The 12,604-nt window shown below is 34.7% G+C and overlaps 2 protein-coding genes across 4 annotated transcripts; both read left to right on the forward strand.

Annotated features, from left to right (window-relative positions):
• Positions 1-3,729: 3,729 nt before the first annotated feature.
• LOC123909815 lies at positions 3,730-6,793 on the forward strand. 2 transcript variants are annotated; one of them, XM_045960731.1, is made up of 4 exons: positions 3,730-4,181; positions 4,259-4,402; positions 4,515-4,710; positions 6,741-6,793. In XM_045960731.1, the coding sequence occupies exons 1-3, from the start codon at positions 3,858-3,860 to the stop codon at positions 4,692-4,694; spliced, it is 648 nt and encodes a 215-aa protein (XP_045816687.1). In that variant the 5' UTR covers positions 3,730-3,857; the 3' UTR covers positions 4,695-4,710; positions 6,741-6,793. The 2 variants fall into 2 exon arrangements, with proteins under 2 accessions (XP_045816687.1, XP_045816686.1); XM_045960730.1 differs by lacking the exon at positions 6,741-6,793 and adding an exon at positions 4,836-4,969.
• A 2,381-nt stretch (positions 6,794-9,174) lies between these two features.
• LOC123909814 lies at positions 9,175-12,187 on the forward strand. 2 transcript variants are annotated; one of them, XM_045960728.1, is made up of 5 exons: positions 9,175-9,639; positions 9,721-9,864; positions 9,977-10,246; positions 10,417-10,647; positions 12,010-12,187. In XM_045960728.1, the coding sequence occupies exons 1-4, from the start codon at positions 9,274-9,276 to the stop codon at positions 10,615-10,617; spliced, it is 981 nt and encodes a 326-aa protein (XP_045816684.1). In that variant the 5' UTR covers positions 9,175-9,273; the 3' UTR covers positions 10,618-10,647; positions 12,010-12,187. The 2 variants fall into 2 exon arrangements, with proteins under 2 accessions (XP_045816684.1, XP_045816685.1); XM_045960729.1 differs by having other exon boundaries at positions 9,184-9,639; positions 10,094-10,246.
• Positions 12,188-12,604: the final 417 nt, after the last annotated feature.

Genomic DNA, 12,604 nt, shown 5'->3' on the forward strand with positions numbered 1-12,604 from the left:
GGGTCTGTATAAAATTAAGGGTACTACCCCCGTCCATAAGTACATGTACCTCTTGTGACCCAATTCGTCCTAATACCCGGATGGTTTGGGCTGATTAGACTCCAGAAAGCGCATGGAAACTGAGTTGGGCCGAGTTAAGCTCCTCAATAATGACAGGTGGTTCTTGGGTCGGTTCTGGTTCGGGTAAAACCAATTCTCCCGGATCTGGTACAACTGATCCATTAGAATCATCATCTTCCTCAGCAATTAGTAACAGAATGTGAGCCTTACAACGGTGATTGCGAGAAAAACGTTCATCGCAGTTAAAACAAAGCCCTTTCTCTCGGCGATCCGCCATCTCTGTTGGTGAGAGCTACGAAAACGGGGACGATTGGTTGGTGTAGGGAGCAACGAAGTAGAGGACGACTGTGATGGTTTGGGTTATGATGGTTGCTGCGGAACCAAAGGACTCTGAAATCGAGATTTGGTGAAACGGAGGAAGTCTTGAAGCTTCTCCTCCTTGAGACGAGCCAACCCCGCTGCCTGAATCAACGAAGTGGGTTGTTGGACTAAAACCTCACGACGTATCTCCGACCGAAGACCAGAAATAAAGCAACTCAACAGATCCGGCGAGGATAAACCCACAATCCGGTTGGGCAAAGATTCAAACTCCGTCAAATAAGAAGCAACAGTGGTGGTTTGCTGGAGCTTAAACAACTTACCACGTGGATCGTTGTAAGCGGTGGAAGCAAAACGGAGCTCCAACGCCTGTAGGAACTAGTGCCATGAGAGGATCTGACCGTCGCGGTACCACGACAAAGCAGGACCATCGAGGTAAAAGGAAGCGATGGTGATTCGTTCTTCCTCAGGCGTGTGATGGTATGTGAAAAACTGCGAGATCTTAAAGATCCACCCCGATGCATTTTGACCATCGAAACGGGGTAAATCGAGCTTCAAACGAGGTGTAGATGGTGGTGCAGGTGGTGGAGGGGGAACAGCAGAAGAAGAAGATGGATCTGGGGAACTGCGTTCCAATGAAGCCACACGCTGAGAAACGTCAGCCAAGGAAAAAGAGATGTGAGCTTGGAACAGAGTGATTTGCTGAGAAAGTTCATCAAAACGATCGTTGGTACGAGTCATTTTGGATATGACGGGAGAGCAATGAAAGCACCAAAATGATAAGAGTTGGTAGTGGGGTTCTCTGTAATTATTAGGCACAAAGAAGAATCCTCCTAGAATTTAGATAAGGAAAAGGATAATTTTATTCATAACCAATCATTGCAAGTACAACCGAATTTAAAGGAAATGAAATAACGAATCTAACAAATTATTCCCCTAGTGGGTGACGTCAATGATAACTAGAAGCTTCTTGCAATGCCACGTATCAACCCAAAACACAGTCCTCCAATCTTTTGGGAAGCTTAATGATTCTCTTGGGCCTTTTCTCAATTTTCTCAACTTGGCCCATATAAGCTAATGGTTGGTCCATAACAAAATCATGCATAGATGTGATCCTGGTCTAGAAACGGCTTGAAGGGAGAGATTAATCAAATTTTGGTGGAAGCTAATCAAGGACTCTTGTGGACATGATTACATATAAGTGCGAGTTTATAGGGTAACCATTATATTGCTTCGTCATATTTCAAGCCGTTTTGTCCTTGAGCTGGCATGTTTAAACAGCCATACAATAAAGGAGACCGACAAAAGTGTGGATTGACATGATAACTATAATATCTGGAGTCTATGGATTTTCATGCTATGGTCTTATGGAGGAACCTCTTAGCAATTCCAAAGTCTTATTTTGATGATATTTTTTTGACTTGCATGTCTAGAAAATTTATTTCTCTTAGTTTTTCTCATCTTTTTTATCTTAGGACTTTTGCCCTCTTTGATAAAAAGATTAAAAAATGTGCAACCTTTTTGTTTTACAAGTACAAAAGAATAAACTTGAATACTAGTGTTGTTTATATATATGCATAATAACAAAAAAAGTAAACCCGCGTGCGTAGTTCTAGACATTGCAATGCAGTATAAGAGTTTCAGCAAAGTATAAGAGTTCGAATTCAAAAACATACGTGCTCTTGCTCTTGAGTAGGGGTGTACGTGGGCCGGATTGGGTTGGGTTTGGCCAAAATCAAAACCCAAACCACATATGGTACTCCGGGTTGGGTTTAGTAAAATAACCACCCGTTATAACATTGGGCCGGGTTGTGTAAATCCACTAATTTCCGGGTTGGATTGGGTTGGGTTGTGGGTTACCCAAATTATTTTTCTATTTTTTTTTATTAAATATCTAAATATTGAATCATCATATTTTCTCATAAAAAATAACTCAATCAATGTATCTTGTTGAAAAATAAGGTAACTTTTTTTCACTATAAAAAATAATCACCCATTTTTTTTTGTGTAAATCTACTAATTTACGGGCTGGATAACGTGTTATCCAAATGATTTTTTTGCTTTTTTTAATATCAAATGACTAAACCATGAATCACTATATTTGTTTATGAAAATTATTCAATTTTTTAAAATTTTAAAAAAATAATGCGAAAAGTTATCATATTTGTTTATAAAAATTATTCAATCTTTTTTATTTTCGTAAAAAATAGTATAACTCATTTTCAATATAAAAATATTTAATAATCAAATGAAAAAATCTTTAGTATTTTCATAAAAAAATTTCAAGAAACATAGCACTAGTGGGTTAGTGGGTTAGTGGGTTTTTTGGGTTGGGTCCGGTTTTACCCGAAACCCGATTTTTTTAATGGGTTTTTCATTTTTGAAATCCATATCCACCCAATTGCCCGACCCAACCCACTTTTTTGTGTTTGATTGGGTGGGTTTGACCGGGTCGACCGGATTTGCCCAACCCATGTACACCCCTACTCTTGAGCATACATTAGTTAGCAAATTCAATTTGTTCTTTTAATACTTTGTTATCATCAAAACTTCATAGGTATTGTACAAATTCATTTTGTTCCAACATGATCAACCTCAAAAATTTAAGTTAACTTAAAACACATGAGATGTTTATTATGTAACGTAGTAACTTGGTTAGAGAGAAGATACATGATTAAGAAATGAATGTATATCAAATATACTTCATTTGTGACATTTTATAAGCGAATTTTACATTTTTATATTTATTTGTTAATTAATGTATTTGGACTTCAAACACATTAATTATCCAATGAACCTAGAAAAGTGAAATTCACTTATAAAATGTCACAAATGATGTATTAGTTCTAAAGAGAGAAGTATGAAGAATTCAGAGTTTTTTTTTTTACAATTCAATAATGTGTAAGGAGTAATTACCAATTAAACTACTTTAACTGGAAAAAAAATTAATATAATTTTTGACTAAAAAAGCTAATATATATTTACTAAAAATAGTCGTAATTAAAACTCCAAAGACTTATTCTAGTGGTAAAAAAACACGTCTTAAATCTGAGAGGTTTTGGATTTGAACCCCATTAGTGTTTTTAGAAAAAGTTAAATATAATTTTATCTTTATAAGCGTCGTCTTGAATTGGGACATCTTTCCCTAGCACTAAATTTCTATCATAAAAAAAGGAATAATAATCTAATGAGAATTGAATATATAATAATTGAAAAAAAGATTTACACTCATGTAAAACAAAATAAAATAGTGTAACAAAATAAAAAAGATTTAAATGAGAATATGATGATGAAGAATAGAAGAATCAACGCAAGTGGGATTTGTTAGCGGGCGTGGGCGGGTCGTAAGCAAAATTGCAAGAGCAGCCCAAAATCATATAAATATAAATAAGTTTTGTCTTCGTCATCTTCATCTACCTAGCTAGGGTTTACGTACACAGTCAATTGGGGTTCCTATTTCCTACCTTCCGTCTTGCAGAATGTCGATGGAATCCGATACCAGCTTGTTCGGCGTCATCCGACCTCCTCCGGAAAACCTCGAAGAAAGAGGGAAGCGGCCAAAATCGGAATCAGAACCAGAACCAAAATCGGAGCTGGAGCCTGAACGGAAACCAAAACCTACTTGGAAATTGAAACGCGTTGATGATCTTACATTGAGTGACTTCTCCATGTATGACGATGACATTAAACCTTTTGGGTTCATGTGTGCCAAATTTTATTATAGGAATAAAGCTCAGATTCAGAAAGATAATGAATATGAAGCGGCCATTGCTGATTATAAAAAGCGCTCTCGAGGCCTATCTGTAAGATTGAATCTATCTATCTATCTATTTAACTTAATTTGGTGATTCACTTTAAATTTCGATTCTGTACAACACAGGTGTACGATGCTATCACCCCTCCAAGAGTAGGCTCATACGGAAAATGTGGTGTTGCAGTACCCCTTGATATGGATGAAAATCTTCGCAGCAGGCTCATTCCCTTATGCAAGCTTGCCTTAGAAAAGTACAATGCTGACAATCAGGTTCAAAAACAAGTTGTAGTAGTAGTAAACTCTAACCGTATTAATTAATATTATATAGCTTTGTTAAGTTCCATCAACTTATTATTATTATTATTATTATTATTCTTGTTAGGGTGCAAATTTTGTGTTTCTTGATGTTGTCAAGACAACATGGAGTGCTGCTGGTACGTTTTACATTACCTTTCGAGCTCAAAAAGATCCTCCCAACTGCTCTGCTACAACTTTTCAGGCTCAAGTATGGGAAAATCGGAATGGGCCACATAAGGTCAAATCGTGTGCCATTAAAACCTAACACACGCCGCACAATGGTAATAATGTTGCATTGATATTATGCATACTTACATGTTTAATCCTTTCCTGTAGTTCCTTTGAAATTCTCTTTGAATGTTGCATTAACATTATGCATACTTACATGTTTAATCCTTTCTTGTAGTTCCATCATCAAATTCACAATTATGAAAATTCATAACAACAGAAAAAAAAGAAAAGAAACCAGCAGTAGGCTTTTTTCAAGACAGCGAATAGGAATTTTTAACTGAGATAGTAACTGGTGATATGCTTAGTCTTCTATGGTCTGTCTGCATCACATGTAAATTTCTTTGAAAGTTTGCTTGAATTAGAAGTTTTAAGATTTAAATATTGCGATTTAGCATGCAGAATTTGTATCTCAATTTTCTTATAAATTCTACATGTGTGTGTTTGTGCGCGCTAAAGCACCTCACTGTTATGTGATTGTCCTTATTTGCGGCTTTCTTCATGTTGTTAGAACCAATGTTTTAAGAACCGGACCGGAGGTCGAACCGTTGTGACCTCCGGTTCAAGGTTCAACCGGTCGGATCGGTTCAACCGTTTACATTAAACCGTTCATATAATTTTGAAATCTGAACTTATTTTACCATAAAAAAATCTGAACTTATTTTACCATAAAAAAATAAAAATAAAAAATCTTGTACTTGTTTTATATATGGAAATCTAAAGATTTTTTCCTTAAAAAAAAATAAATCACATTGGGTTTTTTTAAAAATCAAACTTCTAACTTTCTATGGCCCAAATTTACTTCTATATATATGTATTATAATAACACACTAGTAACACAAACCCTAAAAAACAAAAATAGATGCACAGCAGCCGCCTCCCCCTCTCTCTTCACGTATTTTTTTTTTTGTTTCAAGGAAAACGAATTACTAGTTTTTGATTTAATTTATTCATGTTATGTCATTGTTATTGTTCTGATGTTTCTTGTGTACCTCTCATTTCTTCTTCTTCTTCATCATTCCTTGTGTTCCATAAATAAATTTGCCTCTTTGTTCATGAAAAACTTGGAAGAAAATGGAAAAGTTAACTGTACATTTTTTTTACACAGGAAAAGTTAATACTTAATAACAATGGAAAAAATGAAAAAAAGTAACCATTTGTTTGAAACTGAAATAAAAAAAACATAGAAAATGTTTCACTTCCATGTTTAGTGTTTCATGTGAAAAGAAAAATGAAAACAGAAAAAAAAAAAAAAAAAAATCGTTTTTTTAAAACTGAGTGAGAACCGGCCGGTTTTCCAGAACCGTGACCGGTTCACCGGTTTCAAGGGTTCCACCGGTTCACTCCAGTTCATACCGGTTTTTTACCGGTTTCACTGACTACCGGTTTTGGCCTTTCTTCCGGACCGGTGCTGTGTCCGGTTCACGGTCGAACCGGTCGAACCGGCCGGTCCGGTCCGGTTCTTAAAACATTGGTTAGAACATGCTTTGCCACAGTAACTCTAGAGCCTGTTTTTATTTTGAGCAATGAAAGGAATCTTTAGTTGCTTTGCTGTTTGTACTTTTAGTAAAGAGTCCTGCTACAGTCTGATTAAAAAGCTTCAAATTTTATATTAGTTGCTTTAAGTTTAACGCTGAATTTTTCACAAATTAAATTGGTTGTGTAGTCTGATTTTTTTAGCCATCACACAAGTCACAACTACTAAAGAAAAGGTAGCAGGGGATTAGTTGGCCCTATAGATAATTAGAATTCGGTAAACATGCAAACCATCAGTATTGTTCAGTTGCAATATGAATATGCACATAATTGATAACTGCATTGTGCTTTTTTGCTATTGTCTTCACTACAGTTAGCCATTTCTTTGTGGCTCACTGTAAGCTATGGAGTGCTGACCCTTTTCTTTAAAATAGACTGAAGTAAAACATTAACACACATATGTAAACTAAATAACCTTGAGCCACAATTTAACCAAGACTGACGTGCAAATCACCCATTTCAACTGCTTTTCTGTCATTGTACTTGAAAGACATTATTCTACTGAATTTATTTTTGTATTTAGCCTAATTCTTTATTCCTTTTACAGGAAATTCAAGTCTGGACAGACTGCTGGCTGTAGTTAATTAAATGTGACGGTGGTAATATAGTTATTTCACATCATCAAATGTCACTAATTGTTGGGATAATTGTTGGGATTATTATCGGGATCCATTTCACCAAAAAAAAGACTAATACTTCCAGATTAACACTAATAGAAATATAATAATAAGATTAATATAGTGAAAAAAAGATTTTTTTTTCTGTGTCCAAATCAAACGAACTAAGTCTTTATTTATAGAAAAAAAAAATCATGAATTTTGGTAAAAAAAAATTAATTTGCAATGAAATAATTGAGTTCAAAGTATTAAATGGATAAAAATCCAGCCAACCACGTGGCTGGATCTTATCAACATGACACTCTTTCTCCGCGTATTTCCCTGCTCCACTCTCACCTTGCGTAACACACGCCTGCTTTTAGCCGCAGGAATGTTGTCGCGTGTCTCCTTTGCTCAGTTTCAACTCTGTTGAGTTTTTTCAACTTTTCTCCCTTCCATGTCATTTTTAACACTAATTTAAACATACCATTGGACTAGTTTTTGCAATTGAGAGCACATTCAACATCACCCTTGCTCTTGGCAAGAATCTCATTTTTGGTAGTACGAAGAAGGAATTGGCCCCAAAATTGGATAGGGGTCAAGACGTCTTAGACGCCATCGTAATAATAATAATAATAATAATAATAATAATAATAATAATAATAATAATAATAATAATAATAATAATAATAATAATAATAATAATAATAATAATAATAATAATAATAATAATAATAATAATAATAATAATAATAATAATAATAATAATAATAATAGAAAGATTTAAATGAAGAATAGAAGAATCTACGCACGTGGGATTTGTGATCTTCATCTACCTAGCTAGGGTTTACGTGCATAGTCAATTGGGATTCCTATTTCCTTCCTTTCGTTCCCTCTTATAGTATGTCGATGGAATGTGATACCGGCTTGTTCGGCGTCATCCGACCTCCACCGGAAAAACTCGAAGAAAGAGGGAAGCGGCCTAAATCAGAATCAGAACCAAAACCAGAGTTGGAGCCTGAACCAAAATCGGAATCAGAACCAGAACCAATATGCAGGGATATATTGTGTTACTTTTGTATTTTCAATGTTGTGTTCCTAATCCAACATGAAGGTTAACGAGGGTACATATCTATTATATTAGCAACTGCAAGCACAATAGGTAACAATATGCAGGGATATATTGTGTTACTTTTGTATTTTCAATGTTGTGTTCCTAATCCAACGTGAAGGTTAACGAGGGTACATATCTATTTATCAAAATTCACATAAAAGCATCTTCCAATCAGATACACTGAAAACCACAAGAGAATAATCCAATTGCCAGGAGCTTATAAAAATCTAATTCGGATCGCAGCTTCTGGACAGTGAAGAACAACTTTGCGTTTCCGTCTATGAATATTCAATTCTGAACCTAAGCTAGTTCGGATTGCATCTTTCGAATGTAGTGTACCATGCGTGAATTTACTTAAATCAATTTTTCATTGCTTTAGCTACCACTTCTGTTACGCCTCATGCGATGACACTTTGAAGTTTTGGAATAGTTATCCCCCTCGATTCAGTCTCGTGTTAATGGTTGATGTTTTGGGTGTCGCTTGTCCACGAACTTATTTCCTTTTCTTGTTCTTTTGATGTTTGTTTTATTTTTCATCTCATAAAAAAAAAATATAATAAGAGTTGAATATATGAATTTTTATTTAAAAAAAATAAAAGATTACAACATACTAGTAGATTTACACTTATGTTCAACAAAATAAAAAAGATTTAAATGAGAATGTGATGATGAAGAATAGAAGAATCAATCTCGTCTTGATGGCTGATGTTGTGAGTGTTGTTTGTCCACGAGCTTAGTTTATTTTATTGTTTGTTTTATTTTTCATTTCATAAAAAAGAAAATATAATACTCCCTCCGATCTTTTTTATACGGAACACTTTGGGAAAAAAATTGGTCTTTTTTATAAGAAACTTTGACCAATTTTCAAATGTTAAATTCCACTTATGTCCTTTTTTATTATGAGAGAATATTAAAAAAAAAAATAAATTAGTTGAATTAAGAGCAATTAAATAAAGATATACATGAAATAAATTTAAATTTATAAGAGTATTAAATGAAAATAATTATGTACAATGTGTTTTGGACTGTGTGATTTTTTTTCCTTATAAAATTGATGAAGGAGGAAAATAATAAGAGTTGAATATATGTTTTTTTTTTTTTTTTAAAAAAAAGATTACAACATAGATTTACACTTAAAAAGTTAAAATAAAAAATATTTAAATGAGAATGTGTTGATGAAGAATAGAAGAATGAACGCACGTGAGATTTGTTAGCGGGCGTGGGCGGGTCGTAAGCAAAATTGCAAGAGTAGCCCAAAATCATATCATATAAATATAAATAAGTTTTGTATTCGTCATCTTCATCTACCTAGCTAGGGTTTACGTACACAGTCAATTGGGGTTCCTATTTCCTACCTTCCGTCTTGCAGAATGTCGATGGAATCCGATACCAGCTTGTTCGGCGTCATCCGATCTCCTCCGGAAAACCTCGAAGAAAGAGGGAAGCGGCCAAAATCGGAATCAGAATCAGAACCAAAGCCGGAGTTGGAGCCTGAGCCAAAATCGGAGTTGGAGCCTGAACCGAAACCGAAACCTGAACGGAAACCAAAACCTGCTTGGGAATTGAAACGCGTTAATGATCTTACATTGAGTGACTTCTCCATGTATGACGACGACATTAAACCTTTTGGGTTCATGTGTGCCAAATTTTATTATAGGAATAAAGCTCAGATTCAGAAAGATAATGAATATGAAGCGGCCATTGCTGATTATAAAAAGCGCTCTCGAGGCCTATCCGTAAAATTGAATCTATTTATATATCTTAATTTTGCTTTCAATTTTGTGTTTCCCTTTCAACTTTGATTCTGGACAACACAGGTTTACGATGCTATCACCCCTCCAAGAATAGCCCAATACGGAAAATGCTGGGTTGCAGTACCGCTTGACTTAAATGAAAATCGTCTCCGCAGGCTCATTCCCTTATGCAAGCTTGCGTTAGACAAATACAATGCTGACAATCAGGTTCAAAAACAAGTAGTAGTAGTAGTAGTAGTAAACTCTAACCGTATTAATTAATATTATATAGGTTTGTTAAGTTCCATCAACTTATTATTATTATTATTATTATTGTTAGGGTGCAAATTTTGTGTTTCTTGATGTTGTCAAGACAACATGGAGTGCTGCTGGTACGTATTACATTACCTTTCGAGCTGAAAAAGATCCTCCCAACTGCTCTGCTACAACTTTTCAGGCTCAAGTATGGGAAAATCGGAATGGGCCACATAAGGTCAAATCGTGTGCCATTAAAACCTTCGCAGTACCCCTTGATATGGATGAAAATCTTCGCAGCAGGCTCACTCCCTTATGCAAGCTTGCCTTAGAAAAGTACAATGCTGACAATCAGGTTCAAAACTCTAGGAAAAATGCATCCTTTAAGTTTTTTAAGTATCAAATAGGTCCTTTAAGTTTTTATGTAGTAAAATGCATTTTGCCTAAACTCTAACCGTATTAATATTATTTAGGTTTATCAAATTCCATCAACTTATTATTATTATTCTTGTTAATTGTTGTTAGGGTGCAAATTATGTGTTTCTCGACGTTGTCAAGAGAACATGGAGTGTTTCTCCTATGTTTTACATTACCTTTCGAGCAAAAAAAGATCTTCCCAACTGCTCTGCCAAAACTTTCCAGGCTCAAGTATGGGAAAATATGAATGGGCCAAATGAGGTCAGATCATGCCATTTAAAGAAAAAGAAGAAAAAAAAGAGGTCATAGTGTTCCCATAAAACCTAACACAGCACAAGGGTAATAACCTTGCATTAATATTATGCATACTTACATGTTTAATCCTTTCTTGTAGTTCCTTTGAAATTCTATTTGATTTGTTTTGGTATGTATAATAAGTTTCAGCCACTTTTCTTTTTCCATCATCAAATTCACAATTAGGAAAATTCATAAGAGAAGAAAAAAAATAAACCAGCAGTAGGCTTTTTTCAAGACAGAGAATAGGAATTTTTAACTGAGATAGTAACTGGTGATATGCTTAGTCTTCTATGGGTGTGTCTGCATCACATGTAAATTTCTTTGAATGTTTGCTTACGTATTTAATGAATGAATTGATTGCATTTTATGTTATCTCTTTGTAGGATATTCGCTAGAGATTAGAGAATGTATAGGAAGTATTGAGAATTGAATAGATATTATACGTGATTATTGAATTAGAAGTTTTAAGATTTCAATATTGCGATTTAGCATGCAGAAATTTGTATCTCAATTTTCTTATAAATTATACATGTGTGTGTGTGTGTGAACTAAAGCACCTCACTGTTATGCATGATTGTCCTTATTTGTGGCTTTCTTCATGTTGTTAGAACATATGCTTGGCCGCAGTAACTCTAGAGCCTGTGTTTATTTTGAGCAATGAAAGAAATCTTTAGTTGCTTTGCTGTTTGTACTTTTAGTAAAGAGTCCTGCTGCAGTCTGATTAAAATGCTTCAAATTTTATATTAGTTGCTTTAAGTTTAACGCTGAATTTTTCACAAATTAAATTGGTTGTGTAGTCTGATTTTTTTAGCCATCACACAAGTCACAACTACTAAAGAAAAGGTAGCAGGGGATTAGTTGGCCCTATAGATAATTAGAATTCGGTAAACATGCAAACCATCAGTATTGTTCAGTTGCAATATGAATATGCACATAATTGATAACTGCATTGTGCTTTTTTGCTATTGTCTTCACTACAGTTAGCCATTTCTTTGTGGCTCACTGTAAGCTATGGAGTGCTGACCCTTTTTTTAAAAATAGACTGAAGTAAAACATTAACACACATATGTAAACTAAATAACCTTGAGCCACAATTTAACCAAGACTGACGTGCAAATCACCCATTTCAACTGCTTTTCTGTCATTGTACTTGAAAGACATTATTCTACTGAATTTATTTTTGTATTTTATATATCTATCATATAATTTTGTTTTCCATCTCTTGTCAATATTGTTTGCCTTATCCAATTGCTCGCCTGGTTAAAGTAGTACTAGTATTCGGCGGTACTTGCATATTCTGACGACTTTCAATTTCAAGAGAAAATTTTTGTTTCTTAATCATGAATCGCAATGATATATTCCAAATGTTTATCTCATAAGCCTAATTCTTTATTCCTTTTACAGGAAATTCAAGTCTGGACAGACTGCTGGCTGTAGTTAATTAAATGTGACGGTGGTAATATAGTTATTTCACATCATCAAATGTCACTTTTGCTAGACGGTATTTTTATGTTTTTCTTTTCTAAATTACGCAAGCTTTGGAATGTTTCTAAAATTAATGAAGTATGATTTAACTGATACATATTAAAATGTAGATATATCATTTCAAAACTCTCCCTTCCAAAATTCTCCTCTCAAAACAAATCTGTAGTTTTGTTCTTGTTCCTGCAAGGATTTCAGGGGGTATGCAAGATGTAGAATGTGATTATCAAGCTAGTAGGGTACTAGACACTGATATTGGTTTTCTCAGTAGTTTTGTGAAAGAAGAACGTGATGGCTTCTTGATGCTTATGTTGCCTTATATATATAGGAGTGTCGTAGGAGATAATTGAGGGAGTAGTTGAGAGATTATAGGGAGTAATGAGGTGATGGTGGAGTAAACATAGGGAGTAGTGGGCTAGTTCTATGACCTAGTCTTTTGGGCCTCCTCTGACTTAGGCGAGTGGCCCAATTGGGCGTGTTGGGCTTAGGCGAATCGTACTTGTCCGGTACAGTTCTT

The sequence above is a fragment of the Trifolium pratense genome, linkage group LG2 (assembly GCF_020283565.1).
Source record: "Trifolium pratense cultivar HEN17-A07 linkage group LG2, ARS_RC_1.1, whole genome shotgun sequence".
NCBI lineage: Eukaryota > Viridiplantae > Streptophyta > Magnoliopsida > Fabales > Fabaceae > Trifolium > Trifolium pratense.